At 42.2% G+C, this 23167-nt stretch overlaps 1 protein-coding gene across 1 annotated transcript in view; it reads right to left on the bottom strand.

The window, feature by feature from the left end:
* Positions 1–23167, bottom strand: part of ATRN (attractin) — a 151017-nt gene that overhangs the window by 45298 nt on the left and 82552 nt on the right. Inside the window, exon 24 of the mRNA XM_083834774.1 lies at positions 22944–23101. Within this exon, the coding sequence (XP_083690900.1) occupies positions 22944–23101 (158 nt within the window). The remainder of the gene's footprint in view (positions 1–22943; positions 23102–23167) is intronic.

The raw sequence follows: 23167 nt of genomic DNA, 5'->3' as shown, positions 1-23167 counted from the left end.
GGTAACCGAGGTGGTTTTGTGTTTGCATAACTATCCTGGCATTTCTTCAAGGCAAAGATATTTCTTACTAAAATACCACATCCCAAAATACAAACACGTAATATTTCCAGCATATAGAAATAGGGGCTGAGAATAACTATGATGTTGACAGACAGGCAAAGAAGCATTTCCAAAGAAAGACCATTCTGTGTATCAACAGCTTGTATTTAAACAGCTTGTCTTAGAAAAAGAAACTTAAAAGTACAAAAGGAATCGTTAACGAGCGTGCTCTCTGACGATGACCACTTAGGACCTGTTTCTGCAATGGAAACCAAAGCTTGCTCCAACCACAATGTGAAGAAACAAGTATATGCTTATTTTAAAACAGGACAGATTCTACAGAAGACTAAAAAGCTTAAGTGCAATTCAAACTACATTGTGCTACTTAACGAGGTTGGGAACTCAACTCTACGCTGTTACCAGAAAAGGGTTCCCCATTTTATGGCAGCATAAGCATAGGAAGCAAACAGAGAAGGAAGACCTGGATTTGTTTCATGGAGAAGCACTGTACATGCTTTATCCATGGTGTTTCTTTTGCCTACCTGTTGGAGCTCTTCTTTTGCAAAGACCATCTGAGGATCTGTACACCACGCACAGATTTAAAGAACGCCTAGGTTGGTTTCTGCAATTTACTTCCCACAAGCTGAAAACACTTTATGCTATTAAACCTGACCAATCTGTGTCACGGGCAATTTAGTATCATAATTGTTAATGGTTTGCTTACTTAAAGCTTAATTTCCCCTAATATAATCTGTTCCTAGGACTTAATTAATTCAGTTACACAGAAAGTTTGGTTAGAAATAGTCATTATAACTAAACTGTTCATTCTGAATATAGGGAAAATACGGCACAAATTTCTTAGCAGTATGGATTTTTAATTAAGTTTAGACGACAGTAGAAGATTCATTTGTCCATTTTCAAAAACTAATTCTGTACCAAAGGGAGAAGCAGTGTAAGTGCAGGAAAGCACGGCAGTTCACAAAGGAGGTCTGGAGAGCCTCCCCCAGGCACAGAGCAGAACTTCAGCGCCGCCACCAAGTCAGGATCGCCACCTCCATCACAGACGTGGCCTTCAAAGACCCTTCTTTGAAATAATACAGTATCCTTAAATAGTGAAGATCAAATTAGTCCAGAAATCTATTGATTATGTTAATTCCAGAGAATACTATAAAGCTTATATTTATATGATCTGGAAAGGTACCTGAAAAGGCATACCAGCTTTAAAATCATTATCGTGATTTTTCTAATGCCACATCGTCATCATAGAAATGTGGCTACTTTCCACATGAATACAAGGAGCTAGCTATATGGACTGACAAATCTGCAAATTAAGAGCTTTACTTTCTTTATCATTTGATTAACACTGAATAGGAAGCCAAGAAGGAGTTTTGTCTATTTCTACCAACCAACGTCATCTAAAAACTGCGGCACTCTGGAAATTAGTACATACCTATTTCAAAGGAATTACAGCAAAGTGCTTGGCCAGAACACAGTCTGTGTAAAGGAAAAGCAATTTGAACCCAATTGGCATTGCAGTAACAGCTGGTATCTCAACCTCATACTTCTGGAGTGAAACTACAGCCCGGGATTGATAGAGTTTGACAAACAAATTGGGATGATTGCATACGAGGAATTGGTTTGCATTAGTAACACAGTTAGTGCTCCCCGTGAAAATAAACTTCAGAAAAGCTTGGAGAGAATGCTTTTATAGTTTTGGTTTTTTTTTCTTTTTTTAAAAAAAGGGGTGGGGGGAGTCTAGCTAACTCTTAGTCTACTTTTTATTTTGAAACAAGTTCACTTTAAGCCTGCAAGTCCAACCATATCTAACGTTATTTAAGCCTCCTTTCTTTGATTTACAAATACTTTGAAATCATGAAGAAGTACTTGGATTTCATATACCACTAAGAAAAATTATTACCAAACTAATGAGAACCTGTAAAAATATTTGTTTTATTATAGCAAGAAATACATTTGAGTACTCCTCTCACTTACCTGTAGTGAAAAGAATTACAGATAAATCATCACAAAATAACTCCTTTCACTTTTGTGAGAAATTACTGCTTATTTTAAACAAATAGAAGTAGAATCATGCTACAGATGCTACATGCTACAGTAGAATCAAGCTACAATGGAGACAAGGCAAATCTGCCCCCCAGATGCAAATCATTTCTTATATTATACACAACTTGTCCAGACGAGGAGTACCAGTCCGAAGAACTGCTAATGTACTGAAAAACATTTCCAGTATGGCATTCTTGTAGCATAATTCAGATCATTTTGGGTACCTAAGTGCTTGAGAGAACATGAATGAACACAGAAAACATTATTTCTGCAAGTTCTCTTTTCCCTGCTAACAATTCAGGATTATTTACATGACGTATTTTTGCCTTTTTCCACTTCTGCATGAAGTGAGTAGACTCACAACAGTGCTGCCTTTCTTTTCAACCCTACTTCATATTAGGGATGAGAAAAAGTGGAACTGGAAAGGATGTTTTGAACAGGACACCCTCCCAGGAAAGTATTTGTAAAGGAGAGGAAAAAATAAAGCCTAATTAATTTATGAAACCAGAGAAGTACAGCAGAGAAGGCACAGTGTGAAGCTGTCTACTGGAGTTTGGTGCTCGTTGTGAATTCAAAAGGTTTTTTAAAGGATCCCTACTGCTAGATCCATTAACCTAACCTAGTAGGTGGGAGAACACTACAGCACTCGCGTTGTCAAAGCCTATAGGATCACACAGTACTGAAAACCACGGAAATCCAGAGATTTCAGGCTGCTTTGCTTTCTACTCAAACATAGCCGCAGCGCCAAAGTTAAGAAACAAAAAAAGCAGTAGAGAAGGCTGAAAGGGCTGGGAAACCCAAGGGTTTCCAGAGAGATAAAACCAACAGCCAAACAAGCTGTATATGACATTTATGTACGTCTTCCCCTATTTCTTCCTCAGCATTTCCACACGCTTTTTTTTTATTTTTATCGTTAGAGGCAAGGATTCAATCTGACCTTGGAGAATACAGTCAACAGTAAGAGGAAGCCGTGGCCTGAATGCCGAGTGCCTGCACTACTGTCAGAGGACCAGCTGAAAACCAAATGGTGGTGGTTTTTTGTTTCAGTATTCTTGAGTGATGCCAAAGTCATCCAAACGCTCATTTTGCCCTTTATGATAATGATGGGGGAGAAAGAGGGCTCTTTTGCTCAAGAGAAACATTGCTGTGAGTTGCAGTTCTCTTTAAAAATACAAATACAACGTGCCCTAGGGAACACATGGCAAAAAACCCTTATTGTTCTTGGTACTTTTTGCTGGACAGGAGCAGCGAGCCAACTCCAACAGAGTCGGTGGTGAGGTTTTGAGAAAAACCAAGCCAATTTAACAGCCCAGCTCCACCACCTAAATGGCGGTCCCAGTTCTGCCGCATGCTGCTGCCGTCTCACATGCTCTGTCAACACCTTTAATGAGGCAAACGACAGCACAGAGCTAACGTTAGGAATGGGGAGCTTTCTGCTGAGACTTTTGAGCTGACCCAGCTCATCGAAGGATGAGCAGGGCAAGGTGACAACTTGCAGGCAGGTGGCTCTCAAATCTTCTCATCTACGTAAGTCCCCAGTGCAACATTTCAGAGGAAAGCTTCTCTTCACTTCTGCGGATGAGATTTATGGGTTTCAGCCACAGATTACGACACCTGAGTAGAGGAACACTGAGGTATGTGCCTATCGTTCCTTTATAGCCAACAGAAACTTCACATCTCCAGTCAACTGAATCTAAGCGATCCCCTCTTCAGCAGGCAAGTGGAGGTGTCTACTGCATGATCCCCTGAACAATTCCAGAACTTCGGACTATGACTCCATCTACAATGGGATCTTAAAACACCTAACATAAGCAGAAATATCTATTTTGTAGACCCCAACATTTAGGTGGTTTCTAACTCCACAGTGCATCCCTGCCCTTGGTTTCATTGATGCACCAGGAGCTCTGTTCACTGCTATGCAGGGGTAAGCCATTGACATCCAGCTGCCCCTAAGACATCTCACCTGGCCTCCAACTGCTCCAGAAGGGCATGGGGCCTCTTAGAGGTCCTACCTGCCATCCTCTTGGCACTACCTGCTCACATTTAAGGCACTGAATATCACAACACACTGCTGGACTGAATGCAGCTGCTCTTGTGGTAAGGTACACAGAAATTGGATCAAATGTAGAGCAACAAAAAGAAAGTGGTTACTGATTAATTAAATCTTCTGCTTCCAGTATCAAGAAGCACGGAGAGACTTCAAGAAACTAGGTTGGCATGTTCCAGTGTTAAAAGCTTAGATAATTCAATGAAAATGATGGGAGAACTTCACTGAATGGAAGGACTCAAATCTGGGAGTCAGGCTTACACGAACCACTTGGCTTCTCTCTGGCAAAACTCTTCCCCAGGGAAAGATTGCCCACAAAGAAAGCACACTGAAGCATAAGAAAAGTGGCACCGCAAGCTTGAGAGAATCATAGAATAACCTGAGTTGGAAGTGACCCATAAGTATCAAGTCCAACTCCTGGCTATGCACAGCACCACCCCAAAACCAGACCATGTGTCTGAGAGTGTTGTCCAAACACTTTTTGATCTCCAGCCAGCTCAGTGCTGTGACCACTGCCCTGGGCAGCCTGTCCCAGTGCCCGACCACCTCTGGGTGCAGAACCTTTCCCTAACCCCCAGCCTGACCCTCCCCTGTCCCAGCTCCATGCCGTTCCCTCGGGTCCTGTCGCTGTCCCCAGAGAGCAGAGCTCAGCGCCTGCCCCTCCGCTCCCCTCGTGAGGGAGCTGCAGGCCGCCATGAGGCCTCCCCTCGGCCTGCTCTGCTCGGGGCTGAACAAACCAAGGCACCTCAGCTGCTCCTCACACGTCTTCCCCTCTAGACCCTCTTCACCATCTTTGTAGGCCTCCTTTGGACACTCTCCAAGCACGAACTCTTGTGGTGTTTGGGTGCCCATAATGGGGAGCAGAGATGCTCACCTGAAAGCTGACAAATTTGAGTAAGGGATAAGTATCCACAGCTGATCTGATAGCTAAAAATCCCAGAGAGGCAGATCACAGAAAGCAGAGAGGTCCCAGACTTAAGTCCAAATTGATCTGTTCCTGCTTGCATTAAAGGCATTACCCGTTGCTCATCAGAAGCTCAAAAAACAATCTGCAACCAAGCACACTCAGATTGCTGCTTTGATACCTCGTAGTAGAAAAACTTCTGGCAAATGTGGTGCAGCTGAAGAGGTTCATATGCTCAGATTTATATTCTACAACAAATAAAAATAAAATTTCCACTAAAATTTGATTTTCACACCTTCTACTGTGAACCACGTTGCCCCTATGTGGAAAGCCAATGAAAGAGATAAATGACTTATTCTTCACATGCTGCAATACTAACTAAGCCATTGAGCTTTATGGCACAAACATTTGATATTGTGCAAATATAAAAACTAGTTCACTTCTGAACTTATACCACGATGAAAATCGATTTATATTCCAATACTGTGCCGCCTTACTGCAGTAGTCACAAATTGTCACTTTTCAGCTAATTGGCTGCAGTCAGCAGTTGGCTCAGAAATGCCAATTATATACGCTTTGTCTCCCCATGCGAGCTCTGAGATTGCTGTGCAGAGCAAACACGGGCCTAGCTGCCTCTAAATTAAAAACAGCACTTAAGATTTAGTCCCCCATTTCTCTGCATCAGAAAAATTACCACACAAATCTGACAAACGGGAAGTATTTGTTCAATAAACAGCCAGGTGTTGAATAGCGATGCACATCTAAATTTAAAGTGCACTAGCAAACAATGTTCTGGGAAGTCCCGTAATTGGAACAGCAATCTCAGTTCAGGCCCTGCACACATACTCATTACAGTAACACACTACCAAATGCCACAAGGAACCTGGGGCTGGGCCAGAAAAAAAACTCAGCCTGAGTGTTGTGTAAATACCTTAAAACTAAAGATCATCTGTTCCCATAGCCCTCTGCCACATCCACTCTGCACCCCGTCCACACACTGAGGGCAGCAATGGTCACGCAAGAGAAGAGCGATACCATAACTCAAGGCTATTGCAGCAATTGTGCAGGACAAAACAAATAAAATGAAATAAAAGAGTCCCAGCTCTTGGTTCCAGAGCTATGGCAATAAAAGGGAGTACCTGAAGTAACAGCAAAGGTAAGGCTGTGGTGATGGTGAACCTCTCAGGTTGTGAAGGCACCAGCGGTGGTGTAAGGCCACAGGAAAGCAGAGGCAAGAACTCGCAGCCTTGTAACCTCCCTCTGGTCACCAGATTTTGGGGTCGGCTGCTGCATGCTCCTTCCCAGGAGTTCTTGCTCTGTGCCTGCTCTGAAAGGTGTGTGAACAACAGCAGCACGTTCGTGGTTGGTAGCAATGGACTGAGAGCTGATTGTGAAAGATGGCGATAGATCTTGCCACCAAGGGTTAAGAGGTACGGACACAGCTCTCATCTGAACCAGGAGTTAAAGCAGCCTCTGAAAAGGGCTAGAGGAGAAATTCACACCTATAATTCTGCCCCAGGAATGCAAAATCCTGCATTTTGCATTGCAGCAATGAGGCCATGCTCACAGGTCACTCCGTAGGTGCAGCAGCCAAGAGCGATGAGAAGCTGAAAACTCAGGTAGAAACCTCTGAAATAGCTTCCGCACAATTCCCCTGTAGCTTTGTCGAGTTTAAGAGAACATTCAGTGTGAGGGCAGCATTCAGGATGAGAAGTAGATCCAACAAGGTCAGATGGTAAAGCTGTAAGTCAAAACTCAGTAAGGTGGATTTCCATGGGAAGACGACCTCCGAGGTGCCTTTCGATTCCCCCAAGCTTCAGGTATGATCCCTCCCCGAAGCAGAGAGCACAACAAACAAATAATTATACCTTACTTGGGTTTTTGCAGACAACTCAATCTGTTGATTTTTTTTTTAATATAACAACTCACTCTGAAAGCAAAAGTTAAAAAAAGGAAATTTTGTGCTAACAACTAAATTCAGGCAAATTAACATTACCTGAAGACAAAGACTAACAACATCAAACACTTCTAGCAGTAAACAGCACCACAGAGTTCAGTTATAAAAAAATAACTCCTTGAAACTATTTTAAAGGTTTAGATACAGAATCGAACAGTCACAAATCTCCCAGCCTTGCATATTGCCTGCGGACAAAATCTTTACTTACCAGTGGCCTCTCAAAATCTATGTATTATTAAGCTGTCCAGCTGAATACTTTTGAAAGCAAATTTTCTGCTTGGAATTCGAAGTACAGAGAGCAGAAATTAAAAAAGTATAGAAAAACGATGTTGTCACATTGCTTCTGCCCCAAACAGCTCACTTCCAAAGTGCTTCTTTTAGTCCAAGACGGGATTTCTGATTGCTTACGAACTCTTGTCCGTCTACATCTAACCTGGAAGCCTGATCTATAGGTTAGGTGAAAGCCACCTTGAAGCCACCTTCAAGATTTTTATTCCTGAAGCAAACCTGTATGTTGCTAGTTTTAATTCTGCAACCTCTAAGCAACAGTAACTTCTCAACCAAGGCATAAGAAGTAGGCTTCATGCCTTTTCTACTTCAAAAGTTTAACAAGAAGGGAAAAAAACACCCCTTGCTAAAAGGTCTTGCTTATTAAATAAAATGCAGGTCAGGAATTCACTCCTTTAAGAGGAACTCATCTGAGAAAAACAATGCAATAAAATCCCTCATTTCAGAAAAAAAAAAAAAAATCACGTTTTCCATTGCTTGGTTTAAAAGAAACAAATTCAGAAGTATAGGAGACTTCTTGAAAACCTATATAAAACACCAAGCCTTATGCTGGACCTCAGACGTGTTTATACTGCGAAGCTGTTTTGAGTTACCTCGAACTTGGCAGCGGGGACACAGCACTGAAGCCTTAGCTGGAACGTCTGACAGCTGGAACGGGCACCGCTAGCGCGGCCGCACACCCCGAGACCAGTCCCAAAGCTCGAGCGATGCTCGGCTCGCTCACAAAGCTCCAGGCAGTTTGCTCATGCCACAGCAAGAAAAGAGGTTATGATCTCCAGTTGAGAGTAACGTTTTGGTTATGGAGTGAGCTTTTTTGCCACTATGTGGGTCTTTTAAGAGAAAAATGCTGATGTACTCCCTGTTTGAAGTGGACTTGGATTTATACACTATTGCAACAATCATTCTGGGGACAAGGCAGCTTTGAGTTGCTTTGAAAAAAGTTCTTAAAAATGCCGAAGCCAGAAGCAGAAAGTAAGCCACCAGCTTTAAAACGCTCCACCCTTCCCAGTTGCAAGTCCTCAAGTTCTTCCCTGCAGCCCCGAACGCTGCTGTTTGGATGCGTTTGTGAAGGATCCTGTTGGCTGGCGTTGTGCCGAGTGGAGCTCTGCCACCATCTGCGTGCAGGATAAGTTACATTCTTGAGCGTACCAACTATTTATGGAGAGTTTCAGCATGGAAAAAATTAAAACTTTAGCGCATAACAGCTCAAAACACTCTCCCAGACCCTGAAAGCCAGGCAAAAAGATGAACTTTACAGTATACAACACCTGAGTGCCAAAACCTTAAATGGAATAAAAGTTGACTTTGTAAAGAGCTTGCAATGTATGCAGGCAAGCGGGAATCAAAAATAAAGAGAAGAATAAAGCAGCTAAATACATATTGGCTTTTTTTTTTTGAAGCTGCAAAACAGCTGACAGATGGAAATGGGCAAAAACTTGTGTCTTCCATCATCTCTGACCAGGCAAAACACTGGAAATGTATGAAAGACAGAGCTCAGTGCTACAGTAGTATTAGTGGAGAAAGACCTCTCTCCCTCCCCAAGGGAGGAATGGTTTCTAAGGATCATACAGGATAAATCATTTAAAACATTTATCAATCTGTATCAGAAAAAGTTTGCAATATGCCAACCTCTGAAGTCTCTACAGAAATCCTGAGGATTTTACAAAAGTACAAACAGCATATATATATATATATACACATATACACACACACCTTTTAGTGACGACATTTCTTGTATTATTAGCAATGCCAAATTGTTGTGCTTCTTCAGATCCAGTGTCACATTACTGCATGAAGTGGCAGTAATAAAAAAACCTTTACTTTCTCATAAATAGAGAGGAAAACCACCGGGTACTTTGGAAAGAAACCTTGCACTGCAGAGCTCATGCAACTGCTGATCAAAGGACGGCTTCACTGGGTGGTATCAATAACCATGTCTTGAAAAGAGCTACGAAGTCAGAATTCATAGGCTGGCCTGTTTTACTCATCGAGTTTTTATTTTTTTAAGAGCCTCTGCTATGATTCTGTGTTAAAGAAATCTTAACATGAAAAAATAGCACTGCTGGGTAGGGAAAAATGTGCAACATAGATGTAAGCACTTACATGAACATAAAGAAAGAAGTTACTATCCATCACTGAAGGCTTTCTCGAACACACATTTCAGTATTTTGTCATAAAGAATATCCCAGTTAAAAGAAAAAAAACAACAACAAAAAACACTATACTGACAAATCGATCATGCCTCACACCCCATGGTCAAAATATTCATTTAATTTAATGACACTTTGGGTCCAGGTATACAAACCAGGCTGGTTCTAGTCTTGCATGCAAAACAAACTCTTTTAAAAAATAACCATGCATGACACTAATTATTAAGGAAAAAGACACCTGATTTGGGGGTAAGGGGGAGGAAAGGGGTTGAATCTTCCCAGAAATTTGTTCCTAATGGCCTCGTTATACTGGGGTGCAATAGTACCACAGCACCCTCACCCTGACTCTCTACACTGCCTGCCAGCACTACTGTGAGTAAGATTTGTCAATATGGTAAAAACATCTTCATAAGGCAGGAAACCAAGCTTAAGGAAAAAAAGTTTCAGCAGCACTGCAAAAATGGCTTGCTTTTAACAAAAGCAGACTCGCGGAGCCATCTGAGATTCGTTATTCGAGTGCTGGTGGCTCTGCCTTCATGGCAGTTAGCTAAACTAAGCTAACTAACCAAGCTGCTCGGGGCTTGGACTGGCGTACGCTTCGCTGGGTTAGAAACTGGCTGGATGGCCGGGCCCAGAGAGTTGTGGTGAATGGAGTCAAATCTGGCTGGAGGCCGGTCACTAGTGGAGTCCCCCAGGGCTCGGTACTGGGGCCGGTCCTCTTTAATATCTTTATCGATGATCTGGATGAGGGCGTCCAGTGCACCCTCAGTAAGTTTGCAGATGACACCAAGCTAAGTGCGTGTGTCGATCTGCTCGAGGGCAGGAAGGCTCTGCAGGAGGATCTGCATAGGCTGGAGCGATGGGCTGAGGTCAACTGCATGAAGTTCAACAAGGCCAAGTGCCGGGTCCTGCACCTGGGCTGCAACAACCCCAAGCAGAGCTACAGGCTGGGAGATGAGTGGCTGGAAAGCTGCCTGGCCGAGAAGGACCTGGGAGTATTGGTGGATAGTCGGCTGAATATGAGCCAGCAGTGTGCCCAGGTGGCCAAGAAGGCCAACGGCATCCTGGCCTGTATAAGAAGCAGTGTGGCCAGCAGGTCGAGGGAAGTGATTGTGCCCCTGTACTCGGCTCTGGTGAGGCCGCACCTCGAGTACTGTGTTCAGTTTTGGGCCCCTCGCTACAGGAAGGACATGGACGTGCTCGAGCGAGTCCAGAGAAGGGCGACCAAGCTGGTGAGGGGTCTGGAGAACAAGTCTTACGAGGAGCGGCTGAGGGAGCTGGGCTTGTTCAGCCTGGAGAAGAGGAGGCTCAGGGGCGACCTCATCGCTCTCTACAGTTATCTGAAAGGAGGCTGTAGAGAGGTGGGGGTTGGTCTATTCTCCCACATGCCTGGTGACAGGACGAGGGGGAATGGGCTAAAGTTGCGACAGGGGAGTTTTAGGTTGGATGTTAGGAAGTACTTCTTTACCGAAAGGGTTATTAAGCATTGGAACGGGCTGCCCAGGGAGGTGGTGGAGTCACCATCCCTGGAGGTCTTTAAAAGACGTTTAGATGTAGAGCTTGGGGATATGGTTTAGTGGAGTACTTAGTGTTAGGTCGGAGGTTGGACTCGATGATCTTGAGGTCTCTTCCAACCTAGAAAAATCTGTGAATCTGTGAATCTGTGAATCTGTAAACAAGCCAAAAGCTTTCTGGCTTCGTCAGCTTGTGTTAGTACGGGATGTATTTTTCCCCAGTGGTTTAGCGAGGCTGTATCTATTGTTACGTTTGAGTATTCTGGCTTCTTCTATTTTATTGGTAGTGCACTTCTCTCCTCTTCATTAACTCTGCTTACCATTCTTTGACTCTTTAAATAAGCTTTTGTATTAGGAAATATATCTAGCTCTTTTGGTAGCTGTAAAAGCTTCCCAGCAACGGCCCACATCGCTCATTTTCTGGAACACATCTGAACCTGAGTTTTACATTTACATTCAGCAGTGCCATATTGTATTTTCAAGAAGAGCTGTTCAGAAGTGCAGCAACTGCAAGCAGCCAGCACATCACCACTCCGGGCCTCACGCAGAAATTAACTGCCTGTCTAATGCAGGCTTTCCTTCCATTCAAAATTAATTGCACATTTTTTGATATTACGCTTTCCAGCCTGGCAACTTGAAAGAAAAAAAAAGAAATCAGCTTCCTTTAAAGTAAGAGAATCCCTACACATCTTAACTCTTGCATCCAGAGGAAAACTCATCTTAAGAAATTCTCTCGGTATTAAACTTGATTTATTTCTGTAGCTGAAGTTTTAGAAAAGCCACATGACCAGAATTCCAATGCTTCATGAACATGTTATGATAAAGCTCAAAGTTGAAGAGTTACTTCTTCAACACACCAAGATCATCTAAATGTGATTGAGACAATAGAAAAAAAAAGAAAAAAAAACATTAATCATCTAGGTTGGAAGAGACCTCCAAGATTGGGTGGCCTGCACTGAAACATCACTTTTTCTAGCTTCAAAGGAAGACAAAAATAAATAAAAATGTGGTTCAGACTGAAAAGGCCTTAAGCCCTCCTTCCTTCCAGGTACAGCTTCTTTCTTTCCAGTACATGGTGATCAAGTGTCACATTTCCAGCCAAAGCAGATGCCAGCACAGCATTAACACTACAGACCACGATGTGACTGCAGAGAAAAGCCTACTCACAGAACATCCCAAGTACAGCTCGACTTGTAGATATAAACCCCATTATTTCCACACTTGTATTGCTGTATGGGATTTCTATTGTTTTATCCAGCACTTGGGGAAAATCTATTCTGTGCAGTTCTCAAGACAACTCAAGTCACCACCTCCAGCAGAAAGCACTAAAGTTGCAACACATCCTAGAAAGGGTTAACTGTCTTTGAGAGAAACCTTCTGTTTTAAGGATTTAAGAAGCTGGTAACAAAAATGCTACTTAATAGGAAAGGGAACAATTTCTAAAAGGAGAAAAATGTCATCGGTCGATGCCAAAAATAAGAAGGCAGGAGCAGATAAAAAGGAAGCAGCTGTTTCATGTTTTAAAGTATCATTTAACTGTTCTGTTTCAAATCCTTCCATCCCCAGCAGAAGATGTCAGTTTGCCTGTTCTGAAAATCAGCATGTAATTGCATGTCTCCAAAAGTAATTACATTCAACAGCAAATTTCATCAGATTAACAAATTGATTTACGTTTCATTGTTCGGTTTAAAGCAAGCCTCTCACCACGGCGAGCGAGATGCAGTGAAAGGGGCTCAAAAGCACCTGCAGTTACGTCTAAATAAAGGCAAGGGACATCACTGGCAAACAACTTTGGCGTTCCAGCGCTTTCAGAAGCGAAAGAAAAAGAACATTTTTGGAACAGAAGGGTCCCAGAGAGCTAAGGATGATTGTATCTCATCACCTACAACTACTCTTAATTAAAGGTGCATGAGGCACAGTGAGAACCCGGCAGGAAAGCTACCAGTATCACCAGCCTCAGTGTGGTTTCAAGCCTACCTAATTATTTTATCAAAGCAATCACTACCTATCCATATGTATTTTATTCTCTTTGGCCAACAACAAAGCCACTTTTTCTATCCCTTTACCCCTACTGAGAGCTTTCATTGGATTCACCTGTGGCTTGTGATTACAGAACAACATTAATTTAAAGAAAAGCTGGAAACATCCACGAGCCGTGGCCAGTCCTCAAGGATATTTATGTCCTGAATCAAATTCCTAATGTTTCCTCCAGAGACGCATCAGGGAATTAGAGTCAGTTACAGACCCTGCTTTTTAACCGCGGTGTGCTTTCTTCGCTCTATCTTATTACGTGCACTATCAAAGCCTTTTAGTTAGACTGTAAACCTCAAAGAGGTAACCCCAGAGAGCATCGCCGCTTGCAGTATGCATGTCACCTTCAAGAGGTGGGGAGCCTGAAATAAAAGGAAGGTGGAAGCGTGGGATCCAGCTCTCCTCCAGCTCTTTTGGTAAGTAGAGGGCTACCGCGCTCCTCACCTGGCAAGAGCCGAGCGTACCCCAAAGCTTTTCTTGGCTGCGTGTCATCCATCACTCAGCTCTGCGAGATAACCAAACGCTTCCCAACACACATTACACATGGAATGGCAAGTAAAATTAAGGCTTAATTGAAACTGGTATTATGCTTCACGCTAATGGCGACCACCTGTTTTATGGGTAAGACCGCCAATAAAAATAGCAGGATGGGGAATCGAGTATCAGAAGAAGAAATTTAATCTAAATCTGCTTTAATGAAGGAGATTTCCTTTGAAAAATGAGAACTTGGAAGATTTCAGTATTCAAATGCTGCTGGACAGGAACGACGCAACATTAAACTAATGATGATAAAGATCAGAGTAAGAGCTTTGCCTGAGGATTGTGAAGTCTTTTTCGGAATGTAATTCCTGGCACTTTATAAAATACTGGCTACTATTGCCCACTTAAATAGCCACGTTCAGCGTTAGGGAAAATCAGCCTGCTTTACCCAGCCAGAGAGCCCTTCCTTACACGAACCTCAGTCTAGTTTATAATTCATCTCTGCTCTGAAATACAGCTGACAACAGCAGCATATGGCTCCACATGAACTTTGCCTACATAATAACACAGGAAATATCTACTGGCTTAAGAAAAAGACACATTTACACATAATTGCCAGCTCTGCAAAGCCAAATAGACGTGAAAGCAATCTGCTTGCTTACATTCCTACATACATTTTCAGCATATGATTGTAAACCAGTGGGAGCTGTTTTACAGGTCAAAGGAGGTGAAAATAAAACTATCCCAGAGCAAACTGTTCAGCTGCAGTGAGAGGCAACGTAGAAACCTTTTGATGCACAGGAATAAACAGAGCCTAGCCTGTTCCCTAAGACTTACGAGAAGAGGTTGTAGAAGCACAGCAAAATTAGTAGCCACTGGTCTAATATATGAAGAAAGTGGCACTTCTGAAAGCTTCACCAGAGTGGAATCGTGCTTCCCCACCTCTTGGAAATCTTCCTCAATTGCAGCTCTAACTGGAGCACGGATGTGCATCTTGCTTCAGAAGTCGGAGGCAGTCACCCTGGTAATATGTATGCCAGCAGTAAGTTAGCAAAAGCACCATAAGGCAGTGACGGGAGAGCACCAAAGGAAGGGAGCTCATTAAAGAGCGTGTCATCCAAGAGCCTGCATGTAAGAGTTTACATTTCATTTGGTGGCACACCGCACGCTGCGTGCTTTCTGTACGCACAGCGGCAGGCGAGCTGTGTAACCCGCGGACGTGCACGCGTATACGTACAGGTTAGTGGCAGTCATCCGGCGTGGCACCGAAAGAAAGCGCTGCAAATAAAAGGCTGATTTAATTACAGCACATTTCAGACCGTCCTCAATTTTCAGCTCTGCCATTTGTAACAATCTCTGCGCTTGAACTTTTGGCAGCTCCTTGTAAAGCAGCTATCAATTTAACAGAGATGAATTGTTTCCACCTTTGGGTTCACCATTCACAATTTCGGCAGATGAACTATGTGGCAGTTCGACACTTTGAGTGGGTTCACAAATATTTTCCCATCATTGTAAACAGCACATTTGAAATATCTAGAATAATTACGACAACACATTATGTGACTGAATTAAGCTATCCACACTCCATTAACTTTCTGCGTAGAAGGGAATAAAGCTTTAGGAGAGACTATATAGACCCGCAGCTCTGAAATAAATCCGCTGGAGGAACCCTGAAAGAAGCTTCAACAGCCCATGCAGGAGTTTGAAAATTAAAGAAATGTAGGCAGCAGAGGCAATTTTAGCTATTTTTCTATTACAGCCTCTATTAAATCAGGCTAGAAAGCAGCAGTTTCAGTGACTTGAAAGTTTCCCACCCATTCTCAAATACTCAAGAGTCCTGAAACAGTGTAAGATGTCTTAACGCTGTTGCAGCACTTCACCAAGCATCCCGTGCCAGCGATGCCACACAGCCATGGTGGCACTTTTCTGAAGCCCAACAGGATGATGAAGTGCCAAACAAACAATATATAGCAAATATCCACTGAGATTTTGCAAACAGCATATTTTGTATGCAAAAGGCTGTAAAATTCCTTCACCTCTTTTTGTCCCTTGAAGCATTTGGCTTATAATTAACGTTTAAGCGCATTCAAATTAAAATACTTCAACCAACACAAGAGAAAGAGAGGAGGCAATTGCCAGTTAATGATACAATTACAAACTGTTTTTTTCCTTAATCAGCTCCTAAGCATCCTACATGCACTCGGCAAGTAGAGATCAATGCAAAAAGCTTTATAGAGAGGGATATGAATTCTGGGAGAGTACAATCTAAAATCAAATGGGACAGAATTTTCATGAAATAATAGTTTGGGTATGAAACAAGACAAGAACACAAGCTTATATTTAGTGAGTGGTAGAAAGCACCAGCAAGACTAAGCCGTAAGGGGACAGAGAGCTCACAGCCATTAGGAGGGGTGGAAGTTGGCTGGATTAGCAACTCTCGTTTTGACCCACGATGCATTCCCGAGAGGGACGCACTTACTGGAATCTGTTCCACGTAAATATCTGCTGGTTTAAACATCGGTAAAACCTGCTCGCATTAACACAAGTATCAGAGTTTCAAATTCTCACCATTACCTGCTTGTCAGATCCAGAAGTTCAGTTTCAAATCTCAGTGAGCCATTTTCATCTGAATTTAAAACCCATGAAAGTTACCGCACTGAATTTCCTTGTTCCTTACTGCAATACTCTACAGCTTTTTTTTATTGTTATTATTTTTAACTCTACGGCATTTTTTCTAGCCTAAGATACATTTTGAATTAATAATAAAGCAGTTGCAACGCATTAAGAAAACACATCAAATAGGCGGGGAGGGAAAATCCTACCGTGTTTACATGACTCGTTTAGAGAAAAACACCACTAATGTCCCTTTAGAAGAGGTGCACTGCTCAGTTCGGCGGATGATAAGGCACATTTGAGGCAGTGCTTTCCAAGCAAAAGAAGGGAAGGTGAACAGCTGTGATTTGCACAGCACTTCTAAAGTCACCGCGGCTGTGCCAGACTAAGTGCATTAGCAGAGAAGAGCTGCAAAGCAAAGAGAATGGAAATATTGAGACGTTTCTGACGATGCCTTACCTGGGTTTTCAAGAGAGCTTGGCAAACTAAGGTTTTAAGGGAACTCCGCGACGTAGCTTTCATAACCGGAAACCGTTCAGACAAGTTATTAGGAAGCGGATTGCTGTGTTTTGAAGGCTCCCTACATTTTGCAGCCGTACTTCTTTTAGAGAATAATCATTTCAAGTCATTAAAGCAGGCAGGGAAAGGCATCCTAAACCAATATACTTAACAAAAAAAATCCAAACCGAAGTGGTTTTGAAGAGAGGTGGAGCAAGAAGGAAAAAAAAGAGCCAGAATTCAGCACTGGCAAGGACACAGCTATCTCTAACACAAAAGAGCATTTATACTCCGAGTCCAGATTCAGCAAGGCAACAAGAGAGGGAAAGAGAGACAGACCTCAATCAATGGCTTCAGAATAAAGAAAATTACGTTCAAAAATAATAATGTGGATTGTAGCTTAGCTGCTCTGCAATAAAGACTGTCAATTTCTAAAGTTTTCTTTTGTAACATTTCCAATATAAGTAAAATCACTACTTCTAGTGTATCTAAATGGAAAACAAGTCAGGGTAAGGGAGCACACAGCACATAAAACAACTATTTATTAAACTATTCAAACACAGAAAAAAAATATATACGCACACTGGCTGGATATACTTTTCTGCACAGGAACAGACCAAACAAAATGTGTACGCTGCAATATTTTCAAGTATTTCACATCAGCAGTCTGGCAGTAGCAGAGTTTCACCAACTTCATCACACTTCTTATATTGAAAACACTCTAATTTTGAAAGCTAAATTGAAACATGTTCTGTAGCTGCAAAAAAGCTTAAGAATGCAACTGCAATGAGCAAAACTGTAGGAGACAGTCTCTGAGATAAGAAAAACAGTTTGTGTCCTGGCCATACTGCAACATGTAGTTTTAATTAACAAGTCTGCTTGCCCTGAAGGACTAAATCCAAACTGCAGAGGAAATATTTACAAAAGAGCTAAGAGAAGCAGTATGGGAAAGGCCCGAATAAAAACTCTTCCCAAGAAGAAAGGAACAGAGGGTGAGTGCAGAAGGAGCAGCCAGGAAAGCAGAGTGGTCACGAAGCGAGCAGTCACCCCGTGGCTCTATCTTAAATCTTGCAGTGAACCCCAATCAAGGATCAATTGCTAGGAAGCTTTTGTCCCAAAAATCCATACCTTGAGTTATCTTCTATTTCATCTGATTGAAGATAAACTTCTGCAGAGAGCCCAGACTTTACAAAAAAAAAAAAAAAGGAAAAGATAAAGCAAATAGGAAAGAGGTGTAGAAAGGACAGGTAGGAACACAGATTGCAATTAAGGGCAATGGAGGGCAGCTCAATCCACCAGGGAAGATTGCACAAGACCTGAAAGGACCCCATGAGTCCTGGAGACAAATCATATTATTTATTTATTTTTAATTGCATTTTCCCTTTTCCCTAGTTTGTTTTTTTTTTTTTTTTTCTCTGTGGAACCGTAACTTTTTATAACATCACCTCCTACTCATCAACTGGTCTGAAAAAATTACCAGGATGGTGAGGAGGGAAAAGAAACCTTCAAGTAAAGCAGCACCCCGGGGCGGCGTGAGAAGTGTAGTGTCAAACTATGGTGTCTTAGCAGCCAGTGTGAAAACGCTTTCAAGTGGCACCAAACCTGAGAGCACAGTTACACCAGATGGAAAACGGACCAAAAGCTCAGCATCACACCAGCCAAAAGCAAATCTATATGGCTATAGGCTCTTTGTGACGGAGACAGGACAACTCTCACGAGTAGACGTAGCAAACAATCAAGACCTTGCTGTTTGTCAAACTTAGGATGTAAAACGCGGACGAGCATCACAAACGTTAAATAATGCAGGAAAAAAACTGGTTTCATGCACAGCCAGACAAGCAAGACCGCGGAGTCGCTGTGAGCAAGGAGGGAGGAATGGCACGGAGAGCCACGATGGGCTCTCCACCCAAAGGAGGTGCAGGGAAGGACAACAGAGGCTGAAGGCAGCGATGACGGTTGGCTATTGCTAACACGAGAAAGAGTTGAGATTTTCCACACCAACAGGTATTCAGAGAAAGAAGTCCGAAAAATGTCAGTTTGGGGAAAAAAATGTCGTAGGTATAAACTGAAGTGCATATGTTAATAGTAATTGGAAGGAATATACTCCGGGCTGTGCTGTTACTGCCAGGCTTCTGCACAAAAAGAGCCTCTCATACAATAAGAGCTGACGCTATTTTAGCCTTCGTTTTGGCAAGTAACAAGGACATTAAGAAGATATAAAAATTACCATGGATTGAGTGCACGCTAGCACATTCAGATTAAATTAAGGATAAAACAAGGAAGGTGTTGTAACGGAATCAAAGTTCACTCTTTTTAACAGCAAGAAATTAAATAAGACAGTAAAATTAAGTGGACCAAGGAGATAAGGAATGGGAAAGCAGCCTTCTAAGTATTTCTCTCAGGTTAAAGATGCAAAACTATTTGAAAGCTAACTCAAAACTAACCTCTAAAAGGACATTAGGAACAATTAAAGCATCTACATATTATGGAGAGGATGGGATTCATTAGCAATGTCTTAGAAGCCAGCAAGTGGTACAGAGATAAAATAAGAACTGCTGAATGTCAAGCTGTGCCAGAGCTCAGCAAACGATAAACAAAATAGCAAGAGATGTTTCAGCCCTGCAAGTAAAGGAGACCATAAAGGGAAAGTGAAGAGGATACGCTGTAAGGGTAGGCGAGAGATTAAAACCCATCAGCTATATCCCTTAAACTAAATTAGAGCTTTCATTAAGGACAAGGACACTGAACGTAGGTGCACGGCAAAGAGCCCAATGGGAGCGAGGTTATAGAAAGAGACGCAAACCAAGGTGGATACAAAACGCAAATGTTTTGGTATGTTCAAAGTCACTGGAAGCAAACAGCATTCATCCCGGCACTCCAAAAGAAATGGCACATGAAATAACGCCTCTGGTAGTAGCAAGGCTGTTAAAGCAATCTACCCAGCCGAGCATGGCACTATGGAAAATTTAAAACTTGAATTTAGAGGAGGAGGGAGAATCTACATATTCACGTTCCCAAGACGTAAATAGTACACAAGTTTCAGAACGCGTTTTGAATGCAAGAACTGAAGAAGTAAACAAAAAAATGGAATTCATCAAGAGAGTTGACAATGGTAAAGTGTGCTGTGTCAACCCGCTGCTTCTAAAAAAAAAAAATTAGTTTTGTAGACCTAAGAAGTGCAGTTGAGCTAATCCAGATTTCCTTACGGCTTTCAATGCACGGCTATGTTGGAAGAGTTCTTGGGTAAGATACAGATGGTGAGGGTTATTTCAAGAGTCACAGAGGTTAAAAGGGACAGAAGTCAGTTGTTCAAGGATGGTGTCTGGACAGGCTTTGACCTTTCACAGAATCACAAAACAGTTTGGGTTGGAAGGGACCTCAGATCCTCCCCAGCCCCATGAGGCCTGGCCTTGGGCACTGCCAGGGATGGGGCAGCCACAGCTCCTTGGGGCAGCCTGGGCAGGGTCTCACCACCCTCATAGCAAAAAAAGATGTCCTCATTAATGACAGACCCCAAAAAAGTGTGCTAATCATACGCTCTGCTGACAAAGTTGAAGGGGATTAACAGTAAAAATATAGGAAAGAATAACACCGAAGGAAAAACTAGATGATCTTTAGGGCTGGCAATATTATCCAGTAACAGCAGCAGGATAACATTTTACGACGCTATTAGGGACTGAGAAGAATGTTCGCTCTCAAGGCTGGGAGCTCATCAGTTGGCAGGCAAGGATGTAAAAGAACGGGGTATATTAGTCCATATTAAAATGAATAAGGACTATTAATCACTGCAGCCATGAGAACGAGCAAAGCAAAATACTGCCATAAAAGAACCTAGAAAGGTCCATAAAGGATCTAGAAACACTGCTGTACAAGGAAACAGTGAGACCTATCTACGTACCCTTAAACAAGGCCGACCAAAACTGTACAAGTGAGATGATCCAAACAAGCACAGAGGAGAAACAAATGAGGCAACCAAGCACCTGAATAACCTGTTTGAATGCGGGTTCCTCTTACTTAAGCCAACAAATCTGAAGGCTGAGAGAAGAGATGAGCTGTCTGAACACCTCCAGGGAAGGCAGGAGACCTCGCTGTCGAACAAGGAGACAGAGGGGACGTTCAAGCTTAGTGACCATGCTGGCATTGGAAAAGCATGCAGAAATTCACTGTAAGTACAAATAGGATGGACATTAGACTAAGCACAGTAAAGCTTAAGGGACAGGAATCAGTATGGTTCTTAAACACCTACTAAGTTGTAACACCCAGCTTTGAACAAGAAATAGCAAAGTAAATAATTCAGGGTAAGGTAGGTCCAGCACTGATTGTGGAAGGCCAACAGTCAACACTGATATCAGTCAACGTACAACCTGCAAGTTATAAAATAAATTATGTATTTCTTTCTGACAGCTGTGATTACCAATTTGATAGAAGAGATGCCTGAAAATTTAAATAAATCATCGTGCAAGTGCCTGACTTTGTACACAGGACTTCACTTGCTCTACTGAGAGCTGCACTAATCGGAAAACCCTGAGCCTGCCTCAGCGCTTGCTGCTTGTGTAGCCAATGACATAAACTCGCAGTTCTTGCAAATCCCTTCACATCTAAAACTTAGGACCTGATAATGAACTAAGACTTTACAACTGGTAAAGCAGAAACCAGAGAATGATTACCAATAATGTTAGCGGTATTACAAGGAACAAAATCTACCAACAATACAAAGTCTCCTAAGCGTTTAAAACCACTCTTTACCAGAAGGTAAAGCGGACATTTCACAAGTATTCTTAATGTTTTCAGAAAAGTTCAGGAAACACCTTGAAAAACATAGCCTAAGGGCATTTTTCCAGGTGGACCTCATTTCTTCGCTCAATATTATAACAATGTGTATAATCTTTGTTGGAAGTGACCCCAACAGTGAGTTTCTGCACCAGACATGACTGAAATATCAAGTAAATCCTTGTGAAGTTGCCAGTTTTCATTTGGTAATTGGTTAGATTGGTTGAATAAGGGTGGAGATTGACTGATGCCTTTTTTTTTATTTAAAGAAACTTGGTCAAATGTAGGAATTCAAATTCATCAGATATGCAGAGCCTCATCTGAGATCTCTGTTCCAGACCCAGTAGTTGCTTTACCCTTCAAAAGGACCCTGTATCACTCTGAGTACACCGTGCGTTGATACTTGGATTAGCCCAGAGCAAGAAGGTGCCCAAGGCTGCTCTGAATTATTAGCTGCAGCAGCAGTTGCAGAGTCTGTGATTGCAGTCTGTGATCTATGAGTGTTTTCATGATCCACCAAGCTTCATCCACTGCTTCTGCAGCATTAGCATTATCATCAGACAGTCTGACACCGGAGGCAACGTGTGTGTTAACTGACTGCACCGAATTAAGGGAAAGAATGAACTTGATCTTATTCTGCAGGTACCACGGGTCTTTGGCAGCACAAGGAGAAAGAGGGATGGCCCTCCAGCTGTGCCTTTAAAGAACAAGATGTTAAAAAGAGACACTGAGAACATTTGGGTATTCTCATTCCGGGCTTGTTTTTTGGCTGTCTTTGTTGCTTTCCTCAGCATCAAGATGTACACCTTTAAAGCCAAAGCCCTGATTAAGAACATAGCCCAATTAATAATCAGGCATCCCACTTGACTTCACAGCACATTTTCAGATCCACTGGGTTGAGTAATGTCAGACAGCAACACCTTTGTGCTCTTAATCAGGAACATCGAAACCCTTTCTCTGCTGAAGGATTACACTGAGACCTGGTTCCATTTTGTGAGAAACAATCTGCAGCCAATAACCCAGGCTCAGGCAAGGATCTCAGTGAAGTAGCTCTTTTATTCATGATTGCAATGCTGGGCATCATGCAAGCAGGAGTGCACAGCAAAAGTATGTCATAACCTTATATTCCCTATTATCCGACGCTTAATTCGTCCCCTGTATCCTCATTGGCAGAGTACTACAGGTTCACAAACTACTCCACGCTTACTACTATACCATATAGGTACAATTTTATTTGACCAACCATTAATTTCTCCTTTTCCTTTTTTTTTTTTCCTTCTTCTCTTGTGACTAGAGAGCCCGTGACGTTTTGGTTTTACTCATTTTGCAAGTGCTTGTCTTGTTTTTCTTAGCCATCCTCCTTATTTTGGAACAGTAGGAGCTTCCGCTGTCCCCTTATCAGCTTAATATTCCCCGCACTGTTACGCCTGCACAATTACTTTTGAATATGCAAGGTTAGTGAAATTTTCCACTGCAAAAACACAACTTGAATTCTCACAGTTTGGAGAACAAACAGATCACTGAAATTGCCACATTGCTCAAGAGAAACAACATACTTTTAAAGAATTGTACGCGTGTCAAGAACTCCTACCTGTATTTTTATTGGCCAGGTGAAATTGCTGACGTAAACAAAGAAAGTGATGTTTGGATTGTTGCGGAAATCAAATTTCTCATTGGAGAAGCTGTCCTTGTATTCTTTTATATTAGTTCTTGAAACAACTGGAATTTCCTCCCCAGCCTGTGTGCCAGCTGTTTTCAAATGTTAAGAAGCAACAAGAAAAGATGTTTCAATGCATATTTTAAGTGACAAATAAA

Source organism: Anser anser (assembly GCF_964211835.1).
Source record: "Anser anser genome assembly, chromosome: 4".
Lineage (NCBI taxonomy): Eukaryota > Metazoa > Chordata > Aves > Anseriformes > Anatidae > Anser > Anser anser.
The sequence above is the reverse complement of the archived record's forward strand: the minus strand, read 5'-3'. Positions and strand labels throughout refer to the sequence as shown.